At 38.5% G+C, this 24,737-nt stretch overlaps 1 protein-coding gene across 1 annotated transcript in view; it reads left to right on the top strand.

Annotated features, from left to right (window-relative positions):
- Nucleotides 1–24,737, top strand: part of TMEFF2 (transmembrane protein with EGF like and two follistatin like domains 2) — a 1,197,396-nt gene that overhangs the window by 159,308 nt on the left and 1,013,351 nt on the right. The window contains exon 4 of the mRNA XM_044303870.1: nt 15,104–15,130. Coding sequence (XP_044159805.1) covers nt 15,104–15,130 — 27 coding nt within the window. The remainder of the gene's footprint in view (nt 1–15,103; nt 15,131–24,737) is intronic.

A 24,737-nucleotide genomic window follows, 5' to 3' on the forward strand; every position in this document is an offset into this window, starting at 1 on the left:
TATTAAAACAAGCTTTAAATACTTTAATAATTTTCTGGGTTTTAATAAACATCCATTTTTGGCAATACCCTCCATCTGGGGCCTCTGCAGCATTAGTCAGTGTGCAATTTAAGCTAGAAATGCAGCTATAATTTTCTGGGTTTTAAAAAACACCCTTTTTGGGCAAAATACTACATTTTACAGCCCTTGCTGCATCTGTTAGTGTGAGATACACGCTTTAGATACTGCTGTGCTATTCTAGTAATAAAAAAAAACACCCATTTTGGGAAAAATACTTAATTTGCGGCCTTGTCTGCATCAGTCAGAGTGAAATGCAAGCGTTCTATACTGCTGTCATATTGTGTTATTAAAAAAAATACACCCTTTTTGACAAAGTACTTTTACTAGAGCAAAAATCTTAATTTTGCAGCCGTTGCTGCATCTGTCATTATGAGTTATACCCTTTACATACTGCTGTGATATTCTGCTATAAAAAAAAACACCCATTTTGTGCAAAAATCTTAATTTTAGGTCTTGTCTGCATCTGTATGTATTAAATTCTCGTATTAGAATACACCCTTTTTGACAAAGTACTTTTACTAGGGCAAAAATCTTAATTTTGCAGCCTTTGCTGCATATGTCATTGTGATATACACCCTTTAGATACTGTTGTTCTATTCTGCTATTAAAAAAAATCTATTTAGGGCCGAAAACATAATTTTACAGCCTTTGCTTCATCTGTCATTGTGAGAGACACCCTTTAGATACTGTTGTTGTATTGTGCTATTAAAAGAACACCCATTTAGGGCAAAAATCTTAATATTGTAGCCTTTGCTGATGTCATTGTGAGATACACGTGATAGCTATTGTTGTTCTATTCTGCTATCTATTAAAAAAAAATACCTATTTAGGGAAAAAACTTAATTTTGCAGCCTTTGCTGCATATGTCATTGTGATATAAACTCCCATTTTGGGCAAAAAACGTATCTGTCATTGTGAGATACACACAATAGATACTGTCGTTCTATTCTGTTATTAAAAAACACCCATTTTGGGCAAGATCCTAAATTTAAGAAATATGAGGAGAGCGTCAAATAAGGGACGTGGTGTCACGGAAGGTGTACAGAAACTAGAAGACACAAAATGAAGATCCGACTGACTGGATCCAAAACGAAGGAACCAGAGGGTAAACCCTGTAACAAACCTGGCTCTCTCCCTTACTGCTCAGCCTATGCAAAAATCTCTATGGTAGATTATTGCATATCCTCGTTCCTCGACTGTATGACACCTGAACACCCTATAATAGTGAGGGGACACGACCACCGGCTCCCTACACTTAATACGGAGGGAGTCAGGGTCACCTAGGATCCAGCAAACAGGAAAATACAAATGAATGAACAAACTTATCTGTAGAAGACTCAGTAGTAGCATCCAGCATGCACACACTCCAGGAAGTGATGCAGTATGGGAAGTGATTTAAAGGGATGCAATCAGTGCAACTACATGACAGCTGAGAGAGGCTAACAACGTCTGTCAGAGCTTCTCAGATGTCTGGTGGTGACACGTGGCCCCGGTCATGGTGCTGCACAGGTGAAACAGGTGAAACACCTTCCTCAGGTGTGATTAGGCGACAGAACCTACAGCGGTATTTGGTCGGGCCTAATGCAGATCTACGAATGGTGAGGCCAGAGCAAGTACAGGCGATAGTAGATTGAGTTGCTGACAGTGCCTCAAGTTCCTTTACATTGTCTCCCACCCAGTCTCCTGCTGAAAGATCAGAGTTGGCACCTATAGCTGATGTCCATCTCTCTTTTACCCCCTTGCAAATTAGCCAAGCAGTCTGAGACTGAGTGTTAGTCATACAGCATTCTGCTTTTTGATGACTCTGTTAGCAGGGTTTCCCAGGGCCATCCACCTAGCCCTGCCCCAGAAGTGGAAGAGATTGAGTGCACTGATGCCCAGCCACTTATGTTTGAAGATAAGTAAAAGCGGAGTGGCCATCACCTAGACAGTACGCCTGCTACTGCACACTGCAGCAAGGGACCAAGCACACCAAAGCCAGCTCCAAGGAGTTCCCTGGCGTGGCATGTCTTCAGACAATGTGCTGGCGACAAGACACAAGTGGTTTGTACACTGTGCAATCAGAGCCTGAAGCGAGGCATAAATGGATTCCAATAACAGGGCATCTTAAGAGTCCTGTATTGTTATTTATCATCACTACCTCCCCGAGTCAGGAGTGGGTAATTGCCACGTGCCCCCTCCTTTCCTTTAATTCTTCCGTTTTAGTAGCTTCTCCCACATTTCCGCTCGATCACAATTAAATTTCATCTATTGATCTCCCTTGGATGTAGTCTCTCTTTCTCACACTCCCTCACTGGCGTGGAACCCTGATTCACCGCTAACCATTATCAACATGGTAGGTGCAGAAAAGAACATCAAAAGTTGATAGAGCAGATATCCAATTGGATTGTGAACATCACGGGGATGTGCGACATGGTGGGGCAGTATGTTTGCACACGCCTACACAAACTGACTGATGGATCTGCCCCCTGCAACTTCTGGGTCTCCAAATTGGGCACATGGACTGAGCTTGCTTTTTATGCCTTGGAGGTGCTGGCCTGCCCTGCAGCCAGTGTATCGTCTAAGCGTGTGTTTAGCATGACTGGAGGGGGTTATCACAGGTTATATTTCCCAATGTTTTGGGGTGCACCGTAATAAAATAAATAAATAAATACATGTAAAACCAAAAAGCAGTGTAGGCTACCTCCTCCTCCTCCACTGCCACTTCTACCTACACCGCCACATCCACTGCCTCCTCAACCTCCTACAGCCCCCTGGATCTCACAGGCAGGACAGCTGTAAGTGTATTACAATGTGTAATACACTTACAGCCAATGCATTACAATACAGAAATATTGTAATGCATTGTAAAGGGGATCAGACCCCCAAAAGTATTGGAGAAAAAAGAAAGTTAAAAAAAGTTACAATAAAGTTTAGCATAATAAAAAAAAAAAAAGTTTCAAGTAAAAAAAGTGTTCTTTTCCCATAATTAAGTAATACAGAAATTGTAAAAAATAGGAACAAAAAGAAAAGTATTAGTTATTTCTGCGTCTGTATCGACTGGCTCTATAAAAATATCACATGATCCACTCTGTCAGGGGAATGCAGTAAAAAATAAATTTTAATAAACTATGCCAAAACAGCAATTTTTTGTCACCTTGTCTCTCAAAAAGTGTAATACTAAGCGATCAAAAAGTGTTATGTACCCCAAAATGGTACCAATCAAACCGCCATCTCATCCCACCAAAAATGAGACCCTACCTAAGAGAATCGACAGAAAAAATAAATAAAAATAGGGTAGTCAGAAAATGGCAACACAAAAACAAGATTTAATTCTGTTCAAACATGCATTTACTGTGTAAAACATTACAAAAATAAAAATGATAGACAGATTAGGTATCGTCACATCCGTAACAACCTGCTCTATAAAAATATCACATGAGATGCCCTCTCAGATGAATTCTGTAAAAATGTATTTTAAAAACGATGCCAATTTTTTGTCACCTTGCCTCACAAAAAGTGTAACACCAAGCAATCAAAAAGTCTTATTTACCCCAAAATTGTACCAATCAAACCAGCATCTCATCTCAAAAAAAATGAGACCCTACCTAAGACAATCACCAGAAAAATAAAATAAAATAGGGCAGTCAGAAAATGGCAACACAAAAACAAGATTTAATTCTGTTCAAAAATGCATTTACTGTGTAAAACTTAATTTAAAAAAATGATATAGACATATTAGGTATTGTCATATCTGTAACAACCTGCCCTATAAAAATTTCACATGAGATGCCCTCTCAGGTGAATACTGTAAAAAAAAAAAAAAAAAAAAAAAAAACTATGCCAAAACAGCCTTTTTTCACCTTGCGTCACAAAAAGTGTAATATCAAGCAATCAAAAACTCTTATGTACCCTAAAATGGTACCAATGAAAAGGTTACCTCATCCCGCAGAAAGTGAGCCCCCACATTAGAAAATCACTGAAAAAATAAAAACCACATAAACCAATCCATCAAAATCTGTGCTGCAAAAGCCATGTCGTACTCCTTCCGTTCTGAGTCCTGCCATGAGCCCCACAGCAGTTTACCACCATAAATGTGGTGTTGCTGTGTTCAGAAGAAAATGGGTAACAAATTATGGGGTGCTTTTTCTCCTGTTTCCCCTTGTGAATATGAACAATTTGGGACTAAAGCAACATTTTATTGGAAGAAATGAAACTTTTCATTTTTATAGCCAAGTGTTTTCAAATTCCGTAAAACACTTAGGGGGTCAAAGTGCTCAGTACCCCCTTAGTATATTCTTTGAAGGGTATAGTTTCCAAATTGGGCTCACTTTTTGAGGGTTTCCACTGTAGGGGTACGTTATGGTGCCCAAAAACCATTCTAGCAAAATCTGCCTTCAAAATCCATATGGCACTCCATTCCTTCTGACCACTACCACGTGCCCATAAAGCAGTTTACCACTACATATGGGTTTTTTCTGTAAACTTCAGAAGCAGAGTAATGCATATTGAGGTTTAGTTTGCTGTTGACCCTTGCTGTGTTTCAAGAAAAAATAGATTAACATGAAAAATCTCCATAAAAAAAGAAATTTTTAAATTTTGCCTCCATTTTCCATTAATTCTTGTGGGACACCTAAAGGGTTAACAAAGTTTGTAAGAACAGTTTTTAATAATTTGAGGAGTGTAGTTTCTAAAATGAGTTCATTTATAGGTGGTTTCCATTATGTAAGCCCCTCAAAATCACTTTATAACTGAATTGGTGCTTAAAAAAATTGTATTGGAAATTTTCTTGAAAATTTGAAAATGGCTTCTAAATTTCTAAGCCTTCTAACATTCTCAAATAATAAAATGACATTTAAAAAATAATGCCAACATAAAGCAGACATATGGGGAATGATGACTGATAACTACACTGCCACCTAGATTTAACTGAGCAAATTGTTATTCGCCTCCTATTGGATAATACTGCATGGGCGATTATCTTTCAGCTGACAATAAGTTATTTAACCCCAACTGGTGCAATGAGTTAACATAGTAACATAGTACGTAAGGCCCAAAAAAGACATTTGTCCATTCAGTTCGGCCTGTCATCCTGCAAGTTGATCCAGAGGAAGGCAAAAAAAAAAACTGTGAGGTAGAAGCCAATTTTTCTCACTTTAGGGGAATAAAAAATTCCTTCCCGACTCCAATCAGGCAATCAGAATAAGTCCCTGGATCAACGATCCCTCTCTAGTAGCTATATCATGTAATATTATTACACTCCAGAAATACATCCAGGCCCCTCTTGAATTCCTTTATTGTACTCACCATCACCACCTCCTCAGGCAGAGCGTTCCATAATCTCGCTGCTCTTACCGTAAAGAATCCTCTTCTATGTTTGTGTACAAACCTTCTTTCCTCTAGACGCAGAGGATGTCCCCTCGTCACAGTCACAGTCCTGGGGATAAACAGATGATGGGATAGATCTCTGTACTGACCCCTGATATATTTATACATATTAATTAGATCTCCCCTCAGTCGTCTTTTTTCTAAAGTGAATAACCCTAATTTTGATAATCTTTCAGGGTACTGTAGTTGCCCCATTCCAGTTATTACTTTAGTTGCCCTTCTCTGTTCCCCCTTCTAGCTCTGCTATGTGTGCCTTGTTCACTGGAGCCCAGAACTGTACACAGTACTCCATGTGTGGTCTGACTAATGATTTGTAAAGTGGTAGGACTATGTTCTCATCACGGGCATCTATGCTTCTCATTTCTTAAACAACCATGTCGAAAGACACATCTCTTGGTCGTGGAATAGATAGTCTGTTTGAGAAGGCTCAAATCATTGGCATGCATCTAGCAGAGAAAACATCTAAGGAGATTGCAGAAACTACTAAAATTGGGCTAAGAACTATCCAACGCATTATTAAAAACTGGAAGGATAGTGGGGACTCATCATATTCGAGAAAGAAATGTGGCGGGAAAAAAATCCTGAATGATCGTGATCTGCGATCACTTAAACATTTGGTCAAATCAAATTGAAGAAAAACAACTGTAGAACTCTATGTTTAATAGTGAAAGTTAGAGCATTCGCACACTCACAATGTGAAGGGAACTCAAGGCATTGGGACTGAACAGCTGTGTAGCCGTAAGAAAACCACTAATCAGTGAGTCAAACCAGAAAAAACTGCTTCAATTTGCTAGGGAGCATAAAGATTGGACTCTGTAGCAATGAAAGAAGGCCATGTGGTCTGATGAGTCCATATTTACCCTGTTCCAGAGTGATGGGCACATCAGGGTAAGACGAGAGGCAGATGAAGCGATGCACCCATCATGCCTAGTGCCTACTGATCAAGCCATCATGCCTAGTGCTATGATCTGGGGTTGCTGCAGTTGGTCAGGTCTAGGTTCAGCAACATTATGTGCTCCAAGCATGAGGCCAGCTGACTGCCTGAACATTCTGAATGACCAGGTTATTCCATCAATTAATTTTTCTTCCCTGATGGCACAGGCATATTCCAAGATGACGATGCCAGGATTCATTGGGCTCAAATTGTGAAAAACTGGTTCAGGTAGCATGAGACATCATTTTCACACATGGATTGGCCACTACAGAGTCCAGACCATAACCCCATTGAGAATCTTCGGGACGTGCTGGAGAAGGCTTTGCGCAGCAGTCAGACTCTACCATCATCAATGCAAGATCTTGGTGAAAAATTAATGCAACACTGGGTGGAAATAAATCTTGTGACATTGCAGAAGCTTATCAAAACAATGCCACAGCAAATGCGTGCCTTAATCAAAGATAAAGGCTTTCTTTTGGTGGCTACTTTTTTGGGGGGACAGGCAGTGAATTTTATGAGGCATTGCTATTTGTCTTAAAAGTAGAGAAATTCAAATCTAGAAAATTGTGAATTTTTCCTAATTTTTGATAAATTTGGGATTTTTTATGAATAAAGGAAAAATATATTGACTCAAATTTAGCACTGTCATGAAGTACAATGTGTCACGAGAAAACAATCTTATAATAGCCTGGATAAGTAAAAGTGTTCCAAAGTTATTACCACAAAAATGACACATGTCTGATTTGCAAAAAATGGCCTGGGCAAGAAGGTGAAAACTGGTCCGGGGTAGAAAGGGTTAAACTGAAGAATTATGGTAATCAACATTGAGGTTTGATTTTTATTTTTGCAGCCCATATGTGGAACCGCTCACTTCAATGTGGCCACAAACCCCCCAAAAAAGTAATTGAAATGATATTGTATGCATTTCGAGGAAATATGTCCGAATGGCCGCTCAGCAAAATGCAGAATTTGCAAAGCCGATATCCGTGTTTTGCAGATCCTCAATTTTCAGACCCCAAAAACAAAAACGTATATCTCCATGAGCCCAAAATCTGCAAAAAAAACTTTGTTTACTAAAGAGTAAACAAAGTTTCTATAATCAGTTTTGAATACTTTGAGGATGTATATTCAAAAATGTAGTCATTTATTGGTGGTTTCTAATATGTAAGCCCTTCACAGTCACTTAAAAAATTAATTGTTCCTTAAAAAGTCAGGTTTGGAAATTTTTGGAAAACTCTAATTTAAAGCTACAAGCCATCTAAATGTCCTAAAAATAAAATGACATTTACAATGTGAACAAAGTTACTCTTTGTTCACATTGTAAATGTCATTTTATTTTTAGGACATTTAGATGGCTTGTAGCTTTAAATTAGAGTTTTCCAAAGTTTTCCAAAGCAGAGAAATTAAAAAAATTTAAATAACAAATTTTCAAAATGTTTTGTTAATTTGGGATTTTATTTATTTATAAAGGTAAAATGTATTGACCCAAATTTAACTATATTCAACAAGAAATATGATGTAATTAAAAGATAAAACTGTTTCAGAATCATTTGAATAGGCATTCCAAAGCTATCAACAAATAAAATGACTCATGTCAGATTTGTAAAATTAAGCAATAGTCAAGAAGGTAAGAAATGGTTATACCTGAAAGGGGTTAAAAATGCAAAATTCCTGGCATTCTTTAACATTCTACTTTTTTGCCTTCTTAATATCTATAAATTTGAATACATGTCACAAAATCTAATTATTTACAAACTAAAGGTCAATATTAACCCTATCCAGGCATCCACCATATATGTACAGTGGATTTTGAGTCTTTAACCCCTTAGTGACCACCAATATGCCTTTTTATGGCGTTCACTAAGGGCCTTAGGCTGGGCCACAGCTTTTTTATGGCGGCCCAGATTAAGCACTGCAGGAGTGCCGTTCCGGGCTGTTTAACAGATTACATGCCGTGGGCAATGGCGCCCACTGCATGTAAAGTGGTGACAGAGGTAGCAGACTCCCTCTGTCTTCCATCTGCACCCCATAAATGCGATTGCGGGGGTGCCGATGTGTGTAAAGGCTGGCTGGGGTCTTATGTAGGCCAAGCCAGCCTTACGTTTATTGGTGCACCTTGCTGGTCAATGTCAGTAAAGCACTGACATTAAAATTCAATGCACTATAGGGATAGTGCTTTGTATTTTAAAAGCAATCAATATGTCTGTTATAGTCCCCTTGTGGGACTATTAAGTAGTAAAAAAAAGTAGTAAAACATTTGCTAAATTTTTAAAATTCCAATAAAAATATGCTTTTTCCATTGAAAACACAGTTTTCAATTTAAGAAATGGGGGGGGGGGGGGAAATAAAACCTACAGTGAAAAAATAAAACAAAAAAACAAAAAATGAATTGCTATTTTATTCTTAGTTGCCAAAGAAAAATTGTAATAACAAGCAATAAAAAAGTGTCATTTACTCCAAAATGATACCAATGAAAACTACAAGTCATTCTGCAAAAATCAAGCCCTCACACCACTCCATAGAAAGAAAAAGAAAAAAGTTCTGGGTCTTGAAAAGCGGTGATGCAAAAAGATTTTCTTCCTTTCAAAATAAGTGTTTTATTGCACAGAAGTAGTAAAAGATATTAAAAAAAAAATGTTATTTTATTATGTTATTTATATTGAAAAATGAATACTGTATAACTTATAACTTAAAAACTCAGTAGCAGTATTGCTGTTTTTCCCAGTTAATAAAAGTTTATTAGAAAGTTGGTTTGTTAAAACTACAGCTTGTCCTGCAAAAAACAAGCCCTCATACTATCTTCCCAAAGACTTTTTAATTTTTTTATTTTTCCAATCACATAGCTGTATGCTTGTTTTTGCGGGGCAAGTCATATTTTCTAATGTGCTATTTAATATTGCATAGAATGTAGTGAGAAGCTGGAAAAAATTCCAAATGGGGTGGAACTAGAAAAAAATGAACACTATAACTTATAACTTAAAAACTCAGTAGCAGTATTGCTTTTTTTCCCAGTTAATAAAAGTTAATTAGAAAGTTATGTGTACCTCAAAATGGTTTATTAAAACTACAGTTTGTCCTGCAAAAAACAAGCCCTCATACTATCTTCCCAAAGACTTTTTTATTTTATTTTTTTTCCATTCACATAGCTGTATGAGGGCTTGTTTTTGTGGGGGCAAGTCATATTTTCTAATGTGCTATTTAATATTGCATAGAATGTAGTGAGAAGCTGGAAAAAATTCCAAATGGGGTGGAACTAGAAAAAAATGCAATTCTGACACAGTTTTATGGGTTTTGTTTTTATGGTGCGTCCTTGTGTGGTTAAGTTGAGCTGTTATCATATTCATCATTGTGTTTTAATACTGGAAAAAAAAAAACACTGGAAAAAAATTAATATTTTCTTTTCATCGCCATAATCTGACTCCCATAACTTTTTAAGAGTTAGGCTGCTTTGGTAGAGGATCTCAAAACTGGACCAAAACAGTTCACTATGATATGAAACAGTTCACTATGATATGAATACATCAGTATGCATCTGTTTTGTTAGGATGCAATTGTATTAAATCAAAATGGAACAAATGAGATCTGCCACTAAAAGCAATGTAAGTCAATGGGTGACAGATCCGTTTTTTTAGGATAAAAATCCCCCAGATCCAGCAACATTGACTTACATTGTGTTTAGTAACGGATTTAGATTGTTCTGTTTCTATGACCAGACACATGCTTGCAGCGGTTTTGTGTCTGGTAACAAAATGGAATGTTACCAGAATGGAATGCATACTGATGCATCCTGAACGCAGCATACTTCATTCACAATACATTGACTCTGAAGAGAACCAGAATGCCAAAACTCTGATATGAAAATAGCCTTAAATCTATGGAGCTGTGTATCATAGTAACATAGTTACTATTTGAGATTTTTTATTGCAAATTTTCATCATGCGAATTTTCGTAATGCAAATTTTTATCGCACATTTTTCAATTCCCAAGTAAAAACATGATTCCTCCCTTCTTGACTTATTGGCCCACAAGCAAAAAGCAGGGAGGAATCATTACTTTAAATGGGATAAATGATGAATATAAAAAAATAAAAAATAAAAAAAAAATATATATATATATATATGTATAGCACTATATAGAATATATTTGTTTCTTTGAATATTCGTAATATTCTAAAACAAGAATGTATAGCAATATAGCAAATATTCGAAAAAAAACAAACAAATATAAAGCAAAATACCAAATATAGTGCTATAATCTTCTTTGTCTAATAGTTGCAATTTTTTTGTAATCTGAAGTCCAGATTGGAAAAATTTTCAACTATTGAAAAAAAAGTATTATAGCACTATATTGCTCTATATTATTTAATATTTTTTTTTAATATTCGCTATATTGCTAGATATTCTTTTAGAATATTACGAATATTCAAAAAAACTAATATATTCTTTTTTTGAATATTCGTAATATTCTAAAACAAGAATGTATATAGCAATATAGCGAATATTCGAAAAAAAAAACCGAATATAGAGCAATTTAGCTAATATAGTGCTATAATCTTCTTTGTTTAATAGTTGTAAGTTTTTCTCATCTGAAGTTCAAATCACAACTATTATCACAACTATCACACTAAAATCACAACTATTAATAAAAAGCTACATTGCTCTACATTCGTTTTTTTTTTCAAATATTTGCTGTATTGCTATATATTCTTGTTTTAGAATATTACTAATATTTGAAAAAAAAAACAAATATATTCTATATAGTACTATGAATTGGCCCACAAGCAAGAAGCAGGGAGGAATCATGTTTTTGCTCGGCAATTGAAAATTTTGCGATAAAAACTTGCATTATGAAAATCCGCATTACAAAAATTCTTATATTACGCAATCATTACCATGTCGATTTATTGAGTAAAAAATCGTTAAATATAACGAATATTCAAATTCTCGAATATTCTACAAAATATTCACAAAATGTTGCAAATTCAAATATGACCCCTGCCGCTCCTCACTAGTAACTATAACCTGTAATATTATTATACGCCAGAAATATATCGAGGCCCCTCTTGTCAGGGCTCATTTGTTATTGTACGGCTTTCTGTAGGTTTTATTAATACCATTTTGGAGTGTTTTGAAAAATATCTTGTGGAGAAGAAGTGAAAAAACAGCAAATTGTCCATTTCAATTTTTTTCCATTATGGAGTTCACTGAACTGGATAAATAGGTTTTTATTTTTAGAGTTTTGGCATTTCTACAATGTTTATTTTTTATTTATTATTTATTTGTATTTTTATTATGTGGAATATAATTTTTTTCCAGTTCCACCCCATTTTTTTTTCTTTTTTTGCAGTTTCCTACTACATCATATAGAATAAGAAATGGTTCAGTTAGAAAGTATAAGCTAGCTATTACTGTATATGGCTATTAAAAATATAAAAGTTATTAATCCTGAAAGGAAGGGAGTAAAAAAAAGAAAACAAAAAAGGAAGAAAAACGCTTATATCCTGGCAGGCAAGCTAATTTGCATATCTTTGGGTTTCTAGGAAAGTTATTCAATTTAGATTTTTTTGCAAAATAGAAAAGAAAGCTAATCTTATCTCATGCCAGCCAAATTAAGATATGTGAATTTGCATATATTCTTAGAAACCAATAGCAGTGTTGCCTGGCATACGATACTCATCATGAATATTTTTAGTCTCCATGATGAGAAATAGCACCCTGAAGAGTAACCCCCATCCCCCCTTTTCCTCTGGTTGATATGAAAAGAATTCTAAAATGGATTTGCTAGTTCTTATAAGGCCAAATATCATGCAAGTCATTTCAGACAAATACAGAGACATTTGCACATGAAAAACATGTAATTCAGCTTTCATTCCAAAAGGGTGGAAAAAAGTTTAGTATTTTAGAACTACAGTATATCCTTCCAGTCATTGTTCAACCTTTTAAACATACTTATGTAACAAAACTTGTAAAATAGCTAAGCTAGCCTCACAGCTGCAACTAGTTCTTTCAGGCAAGAAGCATCTTATTAGAACAAAGGAGATAGAACCAACTTTTCTGGTTAACAGGCCTTGGGGAACCTATGAATTGCTGCTTTTTCTATTATGGAGACCAGTTAATATATGTGATGACTATTGTAAGCTAGACAATGTTCTTCTGTGTTTCTGGGAAAATATATGAAAATTAACAAATCTTACATATGCTTACATTAGGTTTAGGAAATTAATTTGAATATCTTTCCTAGAAACCCAGAGGTTCATTGCGTAGCCAACAATACTTTACACACGTAAAACGCATACCCGAATCTCTTCGTAATGAGAAAAAGTACCCCCATACAATACATACAGTGGATATAAAAGGTCTACACACCCCTGTTAAAATGTCAGGTTTCTGTGATATAAAAAAATTAGACAAAGATAAATCATTTAGAACTTTTTCCACCTTTAATGTACAAATTGTACAACAAACAAACTGAAATCTTTTAGGTAGAGGGAAGAAAAAATATATTATTTTTTTTTACAGCACAGAAACCTGACATTTTAACAGGGGTGTGTATACTTTTTATATCCACTGTATATACAGTTGCAAGAAAAAGTATGTGAACCCTTTGGATTGATATGGATTTCTGCACAAATTGGTCATACAATGTGATCTGATCTTTATCTAAGTCACAACAATAGACAGTCATAGTCTGCTTAAACTAATAACACACAAACAATTACATTTTACCATGTTTTTATTGAACACACCATGTAAACATTCACAGTGCAGGTGGAAAATGTATGTGAACCCCTAGACTAATGACATCTCCAAGAGCTAATTGGAGTGAGGTGACAGCCAACTGGAGTCCAACCAATGAGATGAGATTGGAGGTGTTGGTTACAGCTGTCCTGCCCTATAAAAACACACACCAGTTCTGGGTTTGCTTTTCACAATAAACATTGCCTGATGTGAATGATGCCTCGCACAAAAGAGGTCTCAGAAGACCTACAATTAAGAATTGTTGACTTGCATAAAGCTGGAAAGGGTTATAAAAGTAACTCCAAAAGCCTTGTTGTTCAAATTGTCTATAAATGGAGAAAGTTTAGCACTGCTGCTACTCTCCCTAGGAGTGGCCATCCTGTAAAGATGACTGCAAGAGCACAGCACAGACTGCTCAATGAGGTGAAGAAGAATCCTAGAGTGTCAGCTAAAGACTTATAAAAGTCTCTGGCATATGCTAACATCCCTGTTAGCGAATCTACAATACGTAAAACACTAAACAAGAATTTATTTCATAAGAGGATACCACAGAAGAAGCCACTGCTGACCAAAAAAACATTGCTTCATGTTTACAGTATTCACAAGAGCACCTGGATGTTCCACAGCAGTACTGGCAAAATATTCTGTTGTCAGATGAAACCAAAGTTGAGTTGTTTGGAAGAAACACACAACACTATGTGTGGAGAAAAGGAGGCACAGCACACCAACATCAAAACCTCATCCCAACAGTGGAGTATGGTGGTGGGGGCATCATGGTTTGGGGCTGCTTTGCTGCATCAGGGCCTGGACGGATTGCTATCATCGAACGAAAAATGAATTCCCAAGTTTATCAAGATATTTTGCAGGAGAATTTAAGGCCATCTGTGCACCAGCTGAAGCTCAACAGAAGATGGAAGTTGCAACAGGACAACGACCCAAAGCAAAGAAGTAAATCAACAACAGAATGGCTTAAACAGAAGAAAATACGCCTTCTGGAGTGGCCCAGTCCGAGTCCCGACCTCAACTCGATTGAGATGCCTTGGCATGACCACAAGAAATGGATTCACACCAGACATCCCAAGAATATTGCTGAGCTGAAACAGCTCTGTAAAAAGGAATGGTCAAGAACTACTCCTGACCGTTGTGCACATCTGATCTGCAACTACAGGAAACATTTGGTTGAAGTTATTGCTGCCAAAGGAGGTTCAACCAGTTATTAAATCCAAGGGTTCACATACTTTCTCCACCTGCACTGTGAATGTTTACATGGTGTGTTCAATAAAAACATGGTAACATTTAATTATTTGTGTGTTATTAGTTTAAGCAGACTGTGATTGTTTATTGTTGTGACTTAGATGAAGATCAGATCACATTTTATGGCCAATTTGTGCAGAAATCCATATCATTCCAAAGGGTTCACATACTTTTTATTGCAACTGTATTATCTCTAGCTCCTCCACCTACACTCTCTTCATTTGGTTGTAGTTTTCAAGGCAGAAAGGTTGATGGAATGAAGAGGACACATTACACTACCATGAGATTTAATCCTTTGACATTTCAGATAACTACAGATGTGAATATTGACTTACGTATTAGATAAAGGAAAAAAATACCAGTGGCACATAAATAAAACAAGATGCTGTGGTAAGCTTTGAAGCTATTTATCAACCTGTTTATCCTATTGTTGAGTTTGTCTGTGTTCATGACTGACTATTGTATAAATAGCATGTCTCATAGAGGGGGAAAAAGGTTAAATTCAATGACATAAAAGAACATGATTCTTTTCATCAGGGCTCTCTGCTTCTCTGATAGTACCTACATAACACAGCACTAACCTTGAACATATTGTACAGTAGAAAAATAAACATAAAACAGCTAAGCAGACAGGAATATCTATGTCTCTGAGCAATTATGTAATTGTTTTTTTTGCCTGTAATGTTAATGCAACATCAGACCATGTTACTGATCATTTATCTAAGATGTGTTTGTTTCTTTTTTCTTTTAGAGGGAGGTTCAGGCTCTGGTGATGGGGGTAAGAAAACATGCTTTTAATTTCATATTCCGAGTTTTAGTAGTTGGTGGCAAGGAATCTTATAAAGTTGTGATGGCTGTATTCGTAACTCTCTACATGCAATTAGGGCCCATGCACGTGTTTTATTTCCTCTACATTTTGTAGATGCCATCATTACAGTATGGGGTCTCTACTAGTGTTGATTGAGCATGCTCGGCCGAACACCAGCTCTGCTTGAGCATCTCGATGCTCAGCACATGGTGGTATTCGGACGAATAACGCATGTGCTCGAGCGCAATGCTCGAGTCTCCTTCCCGCACGTTTCTTGGCTGCTACGCAGCCAATAAACGTGCAGGTAAGTATTTCCTTCACTGTAATGCCGTAGCCATGTTGGTTACTGGCATTACAGTAATTGGCTGGCTAGAACGCATCATCGGGTGCTATATAGCAACCGATGATGCGTGTTCAGCTCAGTCTTAGTCAGGGAGAGCTGTGCTGAGGAAGGGACAGACAGTGTAGGGAGTGATATATGAATATTTTTAGTAAAAAAAAACTTTTCAGAGACCCAAAATCCTTTAAAGGACTATTGTTGTGTGTGGCAGCAGCAATATCTATTTTTAGTGCAAACTGCACTAAATAGCTAAAACTTTACAGACCCAAAAGTCCTTTTAAGAACTATTGTGTGTGGCAGCAAAATCTATCTTTAGCGCATCCTGCGCTAAATAGCGTGAAATAGTTAGGCCGCTGCAGACAGCGACATTAGCTGAGCAACATCTCCTGGGTAAAGTGTGCGCATCCCAAAAATATCTGACATCCAGTGTACTTTTTCTGTAGACGGTGTCAGCTGCGGACAGCGACATTAGCTGCTCGACATCTCCAGTGTAAAGTGTGCGCATCCCCAAAATATCTGTGACATATAGTGTACTTTTTCAATAGACGGTGTCTGCTTCTGACAGTGACATTATCAGCGCCACATCTGCAGTGTAATGTGTGCGCTGAAAAAATGTATTTGTGACATACAGTGTACTTTTTCCGTAGACGGTGTCCGCTTCTGACAGTGACATTACCAGCGCCACATCTGCAGTGAAACGTGTGCGCTGAAAAAATGTATCTGTGACATACAGTGCACTTTTTCCGTAGATGGAATCTGCTGTATACAGTGACATTAGCTGCGCCACATCTGCAGTGTAACGTGTGCGCTGAAAAAATGTATCTGTGACATACAAAATTTTTCAAGTAACATAAGACATTTGATAAATGTGGCACAAAGCACTCTAATGCAGACTCAAAACTGATTTCAAATTTTCCCCTCATGATAAATTCCCCCATGACTTAATAATACAATTAATAATAAATACATTTTGTTGACTTTTACTGTGAGCCTGGACCAACTGTGTCTGTCACGAAATCGAATTGCCCCAGTAAAGCATCTTTCCTGTACCAGGCTCTGCTTTTGGAGGCAGAGATTTGTATTGTGGAAGTGGGTCAGCACCAGTTATGGATGTCAGTCTTATGCAAGCAAAAGGCACTTTAAGTGGTTAGACACCAATAGTCATTCTCACTCATTATCTGCAGTGCTCAGTATTATTTTTAGTGTTTATTCCTGCACAGGAAGAACGGAATTAAGTGATTTGTAGGCTTCTCCTTCTTAATTTGCAATGCAGTAAGAATCGTGTAAATCAACCCTTCTGGGATTTTAATTATGTATGCAATTCTTGTGATTGCTTACATAAACTTGTGAAGAACTCTTACGTAAACAGTTTTTAAATGCATCTTTTTGTGGCTTTGAAAAGTGGTAGCTATATTTTATTCCCACTATGCTGAAACAAGGTGAGGGCTGCTGCTAAGAGTATTCTGTTGACCCTTGTATACAGTTTGCATATTTTAAACAGCAATTCTACTGTAGTATTTATACAGGACTGCAAAGAACAAAGTGCAGATTTATTCATGCCCTCAGATGTCATTGACATTTGTCCCAGAATTAGCTGGATCCAAGACCATGTGTCAATGTATCAGTTATATTTAAACATCTCTAGGCAGTGACATAACTAGGGTCTTATGGGCCAACCATTATACACAAGGTTATCCTCACTTCTTTGTGACATTTAGGAATTCATTTATACACCCATTTACTATTTTTCAGGCATGAAAAGCAAAAGTAGAATAAAATATATAAGACTGGCACTCAATCTATGTGTACCACATAATTTACAATTTATTCAATATATATATATATATATATATATATATATATATATACACACTCCTGGAAATAAACACGGTAAAAATCCAATACAAATGTATAATATAAAATTATGTGTGGCACTGCGTGACTCTAATTGGATCCAGTTGGGTCACACATAGGCTTCACAGTTCATGCCTATGTTGATAATGGGTACAAACATAATACAAAAAATACTAAAACGGTGCACCTGCAAAGTGACAAAAAGAGAGAATATGGATCACAATAGATCTCTCTAGAATCGCATGTACAGTCCCTTAATTAGCTGTACAGAGAGGGAAATCCGAAGAGTGTAAAAAAGAAGTCCTCCTCTAAATTCTGAGGATATGTTGTTAAACACAACAATGTGTTCCTAGAAATATGTCCAGGCATTCACCTTGGGAAGGTGATGGCTCCACAAAAATGCACAGTAAAACTGTATTGATCCAGTCATGCAGGGATTAGCCTCAATCCATCAGCCGTTATACAGGCTATATCATCAGGACTGTCTTAGTCAGTTATATAACTAGTGGTTAGGTAGAGATGGTAGATTAGGTGGTACTTAGTGTCTTAACCGGTGACGTCTCGAAGCCGGTGACTGTTGGTTCCGTACCACAGCTACTACTTACCGCAATGTATGTCTCCGCGATAACCTGCTGGCGTCCTCTCTTACCACTAGCTGTCACGTGGTTTCGGCCAAGGATCCCGAGAAGAGACTTTCAGTTGCCGTCTTTGAATTGAAGATAGACAAATCCTGGGGATGTAGGACTTTGGAGCGCTCCAATTTGGTTTATTCAGTCCATCCAAAGATGTTGTTCGATATTTCCAGTATATAAAGATGCAGGGGTGACTCACGCGTTTCGGGGACTGCTTTCCCCTTCCTCAGTGGCTCTTAGAGCGGTGAGTAGTAGCTGTGGTACGGAACCAACAGTCACCGGCTTTGAGACGTCACTTAGAAACATAGAAACATAGAATGTGTCGGCAGATAAGAACCATTTGGCCCATCTAGGCTGCCCAATATATCTGAATCCTATGAATAGTCCCTGGTCCTATCTTATATGAAGGACAGCCTTATGCCTATCCCATGCATGCTTAAACTCCTTCACTGTATTTGCAGCTACCACTTCTGCAGGAAGGTTATTCCATGCATCCACTACTCTCTCAGTGAAGTAATACTTCCTTATATTACTTTTAAACCTTTGCCCCTCTAATTTAAAACTGTGTCCTCTTGTGGTAGTTTTTCTTCTTTTAAAAATGCTCTCCTCCTTTACCGAGTTGATTTCCCTTTATGTATTTAAAAGTTTCTATCATATCCCCTGTCTCTTCTTTCTTCCAAGCTATACATGTTAAGGTACTTTAACCTTTCCTGGTAAGTTTTATCCTGCAATCCATGTACTAGTTTAGTAGCTCTTCTCTGAACTCTCTCTAGAGTATCTATATCCTTCTGGAGATATGGCCTCCAGTACTGCGCACAATACTCCAAGTGAGGTCTCACCAGTGTTCTGTACAGCGGCATAAGCACTTCACTCTTTCTACTGCTTATACCTCTCCCTATACATCCAAGCATTCTGCTGGCATTTCGTGCTGCTCTATTACATTGTCTTCCCACCTTTAAGTCTTCTGAAATAATTACTCCTAAATCCCTTTCCTCAGGTACTGCGGTCAGGACTGTGTCAAATATTCTATATTCTGCCCTTGGGTTTTTATGCCCCAGGTGCATTATCTTGCACTTATCCACATTAAATTTCAGTTGCCAGAGTTCTGACCATTCTTCTAGTTTTCCTAAATCCTTTTCCATTTGGCGTTTCCCTCCAGGAACATCAACCCTGTTACATATCTTTGTGTCATCAGCAAAAAGACAAACCTTACCATCGAGGCCTTTTGCAATATCACTTATGAAGATATTAAACAAAATTGGTCCCAGTACAGATCCCTGTGGAACCCCACTGGTAACATGACCTTGTTTTGAATGTTCTCCATTGACTACAACCCTCTGTTGTCTGTCACTGAGCCACTGCCTAATCCACTCAACAATATGGGAGTCCATGCTCAATGACTGCAGTTTATTGATAAGTCTTCTATGTGGGACAGTGTCAAAAGCCTTACTAAAGTCTAGATATGCGATGTCTACTGCACCTCCAGGACCGACTGACCCATGTTCAACTGCTGTTCACATGGAACCCTTCTCCACTTCGGCCTTCAAAGTTCTCGTTTGAATATTTGCTACTACCACCAAGATCTGCACCCGCGGCGGCTCCGCCCGGGCCCTCGCCCTGGGCTTCCGCGCGCACCGGTTAAGACACTAAGTACCACCTAATCTACCATCTCCACCTAACCACTAGTTATACAACTGACTAAAACAGTCCTGATGATATAGCCTGTATTATGTCTGATGGATTGAGGCTAATCCCTGCATGACTGGATCAATACAGTATTACTGTGCGTTTTTGTGGAGCTATCACCTTCCCAAGGTGAATAGCTGGAGATATTTCTGGGAACACATTGTTGTTTTTAACAACATATCCTCAGAATTTAGAGGAGGACTTCTTTTTTACACTCTTCGGATTTCCCTCTCTGTACAGCTAATTAAGGGACTGTAAATGCGATTCTAGAGAGATCTATTGTGATCCATATTCTCTCTTTTTGTCCCTTTGCAGGTGCATCGTTTTAGTATTATGTTTGTACCCATTATCACTATAGGCATGAACTGTGAAGCCTATGTGTGACCCAATTGGATCCAATTAGAGTCACACAGTGCCATACATAATTTTATACTATACATTATTATTGTATTTTTACTGTGTTTATTTCCAGGAGTATATATTTAATAATTTGTAATTCATGTGGTACACATAGATTGAGTGCCAGTCTTATATATTGTATTCGATTTTTGCCAATTATTTTCTGATAGGGTGATCAGTTCAAGACTAGAGCACCTATTCCATACTGAAAAGGTAGTGAGCTATTCATGAAAAGCAAAAGTATCTCCAAAAAAAGAGAATTCTCTCATCACCGTCACCTTTGGTGCTAGCAAGATGGTTATCTTTCTTGCGAGATATCTCTGTGCATAACCTCTGTGCATATTTGTTTCCCTTGGGACATTGTCAATAAGTCTCCATACCATGGAGTCGTTCCAGTAAAGCTTATATTAGATGGGCAGATAATCTGTAAGATCATTGCTAACAAGCGTTCGTATGAACACTCATTAGTGATGATCTGGCAGTGTAATACTGCTGTCAATTACTGGAATATATTAGATGGTTTAAAAACCATTGTTTGCCAATGGCAGATCGTGCTGTGTACTCACAATCTGCTGCCGTCATGGGAGTGATTGATGGCATTAATTAGTATCTGAGGAAAGGGATTTAGGGATCATTATTTCAGAAGACTTAAAGGTAGGCAGACAATGTCATAGAGCAGCAGGAAATGCTAGCAGAATGCTTGGGTGTATAGGGAGAGGAATTACCAGTAGAAAGAGGGAGGTGCTCATGCCGCTCTACAGAGCACTAGTGAGACCTCATTTGGAGTATTGTGCTCATTACTGGAGACCATATCTCCAGAAGGATATTGATACTTTTGAGAGAGTTCAGAGAAGAGCTACTAAACTAGTACATGGATTACAGGATAAAACTTACTAGGAAAGATTAAAGGACCTTAACATGTATAGCTTGGAAGAAAGACGAGACAGAGGGGATATGATAGAAACTTTTAAATACATAAAGGGAATCAACAAGGTAAAAGAGGAGAGAATATTTAAAAGAAGAAAAACTGCTACAAGAGGACATAGTTTTAAATTAGAGGGGCAAAGGTTTAAAAGTAATATCAGGAAGTATTACTTTACTGACAGAGTAGTGGATGCATGGAATAGCCTTCCTGCAGAAGTGGTAGCTGCAAATACAGTGGAGTTTAAGCATGCATGGGCTAGGCATAAGGCTATCCTTCATATAAGATAGGGCCAGGGACTATTCATAGGATTCAGATATATTGGGCAGACTAGATGGGCCAAATGGTTCTTATCTGCCGACACATTCTATTAGCAATAACTCATCCACATACTCTGGAGGAGGTCACTGCAATGCATGTCGAATATAAGCCAAAGTTTCCATACAAAACTGGTCTCTTTGAGGAGATTCATCTCCCTGCCCAAGTTGGCATTGCAAGTAAATACAGTAAACTTACATCCAGAAGCTCACATTTGATGTATTTTCTGATTGGAGTTCTTCACTTTCTTTATTCTTCTGTTCAGACCACCATGAAGACTTCCTCAAGCTAAAAAAAATAATAAGCTGGCCAGCACTATACAAAATTGCCATCCATAGTGCCCCAGATGTTAATAGTTCCTTGTTTTGTAATAATACCTTCCTTGGTGCTTCACACACTTTTGTATATATAGTAATGTATTTTGTCCACCCTGAAAAATTGATTCAAATATTTGGTTTACACCTACACTATTAGATGAGTCTAACTATGCAGAACCTCTCTACACACTTAAATGTTGGTACCTCATTCTCCTCCAACATCAAGGACTTGCTGCATGCAGCAAAAGCAATAAACATGTTCAACCTCATCCATATTGCTTTTTTGCCTTTTTACATGCCATTAAAAATGTGTATTTTAATTTTCCTTTGTTTGGTATGTGACCATGAATAGTACATGAGAAATTCGAGGCACTGTATATTGCATCTGATTAGTTTTTTGCCTACCATGTTTGTTCTGTAATTCAGTGGTGACCTGGATGTGTGTCTATATGACACATGAGGATATCTTTTTGGATGTATTTTCACTGTAAGGAGGTTTCCAGGGAAATCATATTTAAAAATGCATCACAATGTATTAAAGTAAAAAATTAACCGTAATCATTCTCACCAATCTCCCAACTCTGCCATTCCAATGCTGATCCATTCACCACTGCTCATCACTTCCTTGAGCGTGCATGGGAATAATCAGGAAAGGACCACTCAGTTATGAAGATCCCTATTGTTTGCCTGTGATAAGCTGAGCAAAGTAAATCTTCATATTATATTCACAGAAATGTATATATTGCTTGAGAAAGGTTCCATTGAGAGGACCGAAACGTCGCATCTGGTGGAATAAAATATGCACTTTATTTTTTGAAGTGCCGTGGAGTTTTTCTTTCTATATAGATATATATAGCAGAAAAAGAATTCGGCGGCACCACTACGCTGGCTCAGGTGCTATGTCCAAAGGAATGAGCTTCAACCTTCTTATATATGTAGAAAACGGGACAGCACTCCAAGACTTGAAAAGAGTAGAAATCTTTATTCACCCATGTGAAAAATAATTGCAACGTTTCAGCTCACAACTGAGCCTTTCTCAAGCAAAGAAACACAAGCCTGTGCATGTCTTATACAGCATTCTCAAAAATCAGGTAACCAATGAATTTTACAGATCAAAAACATGTGACTATTCAACATGTGAAACTAGAGTTGAGCGAACACCTGGATGTTCGGGTTCGAGAAGTTCGGCCGAACATCCCGGAAATGTTCGGGTTCGGGATCCGAACCCGATCCGAACTTCGTCCCGAACCCGAACCCCATTAAAGTCAATGGGGACCCGAACTTTTCGGCACTAAAACGGCTGTAAAACAGCCCAGGAAAGGGCTAGAGGGCTGCAAAAGGCAGCAACATGTAGGTAAATCCCCTGCAAACAAATGTGGATAGGAAAATGAATTAAAATAAAAATTAAATAAATAAAAATTAACCAAAATCAATTGGAGAGAGGTTCCATAGCAGAGAATCTGGCTTCCCGTCACCCACCACTGGAACAGTCCATTCTCAGATATTTAGGCCCCGGCACCCAGGCAGAGGAGAGAGGTCCCGTAACAGACAATCTGGCTTCATGTCAGCAGAGAATCAGTCTTCATGTCATAGCAGAGAATCAGGCTTCACGTCACCCACCACTGTAAGAGTCCATTTTCATAAATTTAGGCCCAGCACCCAGGCAGAGGAGAGAGGTCCCGTAACAGACAATCTGGCTTCATGTCAGCAGAGAATCAGTCTTCATATCATAGCAGAGAATCAGGCTTCACGTCAGCCACCAATGCAACAGTCCATTGTCAGATATTTAGGCCCAGCACCCAGGCAGAGGAGAGAGGTCCCGTAACAGAGGATCTGGCTTCATGTCAGCAGAGAATCAGTCTTCATGTCATAGCAGAGAATCAGGCTTCACGTCACCCACCACTGTAAGAGTCAATTTTCATAAATTTAGGCCCAGCACCCAGGCAGAGGAGAGAGGTCCCGTAACAGAGGATCTGGCTTCATGTCAGCAGAGAATCAGTCTGCATGTCATAGCAGAGAATCAGGCTTCACGTCAGCCACCACTGCAACAGTCCATTTTCATAAATTTAGGCCCAGCACCCAGGCAGAGGAGAGAGGTCCCGTAACAGACAATCTGGCTTCATGTCAGCAGAGAATTAGTCTGCATGTCATAGCAGAGAATCAGGCTTCACGTCAGCCACCACTGCAACAGTCCATTGGCATATATTTAGGCCCTGGCACCCAGACAGAGGAGAGGTTCATTCAACTTTGGGTAGCCTTGCAATATAATGGTAAAATGAAAATAAAAATAGGATTGAATGAGGAAGTGCCCTGGAGTCCAATAATATATGGTTATGGGGAGGTAGTTAATGTCTAATCTGGACAAGGGACGGACAGGTCCTGTGGGATCCATGCCTGGTTCATTTTTATGAACGTCAGCTTGTCCACATTGGCTGTAGACAGGCGGCTGCGTTTGTCTGTAATGACGCCCCCTGCCGTGCTGAATACACGTTCAGACAAAACGCTGGCTGCCGGGCAGGCCAGCACCTCCAAGGCATAAAAGGCTAGCTCTGGCCACGTGGACAATTTAGAGACCCAGAAGTTGAATGGGGCCGAACCATCAGTCAGTACGTGGAGGGGTGTGCACACGTACTGTTCCACCATGTTAGTGAAATGTTGCCTCCTGCTAACACGTTGCGTATCAGGTGGTGGTGCAGTTAGCTGTGGCGTGTTGACAAAAGTTTTCCACATCTCTGCCATGCTAACCCTGCCCTCAGAGGAGCTGGCCGTGACACAGCTGCCTTGGCGACCTCTTGCTCCTCCTCTGCCTTGGCCTTGGGCTTCCACTTGTTCCCCTGTGACATTTGGGAATGCTCTCAGTAGCGCGTCTACCAACGTGCGCTTGTACTCGCGCATCTTCCTATCACGCTCCAGTGCAGGAAGTAAGGTGGGCACATTGTCTTTGTAGCGTGGATCCAGCAGGGTGGCAACCCAGTAGTCCGCACAGGTTAAAATGTGGGCAACTCTGCTGTCGTTGCGCAGGCACTGCAGCATGTAGTCGCTCATGTGTGCCAGGCTGCCCAGGGGTAAGGACAAGCTGTCCTCTGTGGGAGGCGTATCGTCATCGTCC

Source organism: Bufo gargarizans, chromosome 8 (genome assembly GCF_014858855.1).
Source record: "Bufo gargarizans isolate SCDJY-AF-19 chromosome 8, ASM1485885v1, whole genome shotgun sequence".
NCBI classification, from domain to species: domain Eukaryota; kingdom Metazoa; phylum Chordata; class Amphibia; order Anura; family Bufonidae; genus Bufo; species Bufo gargarizans.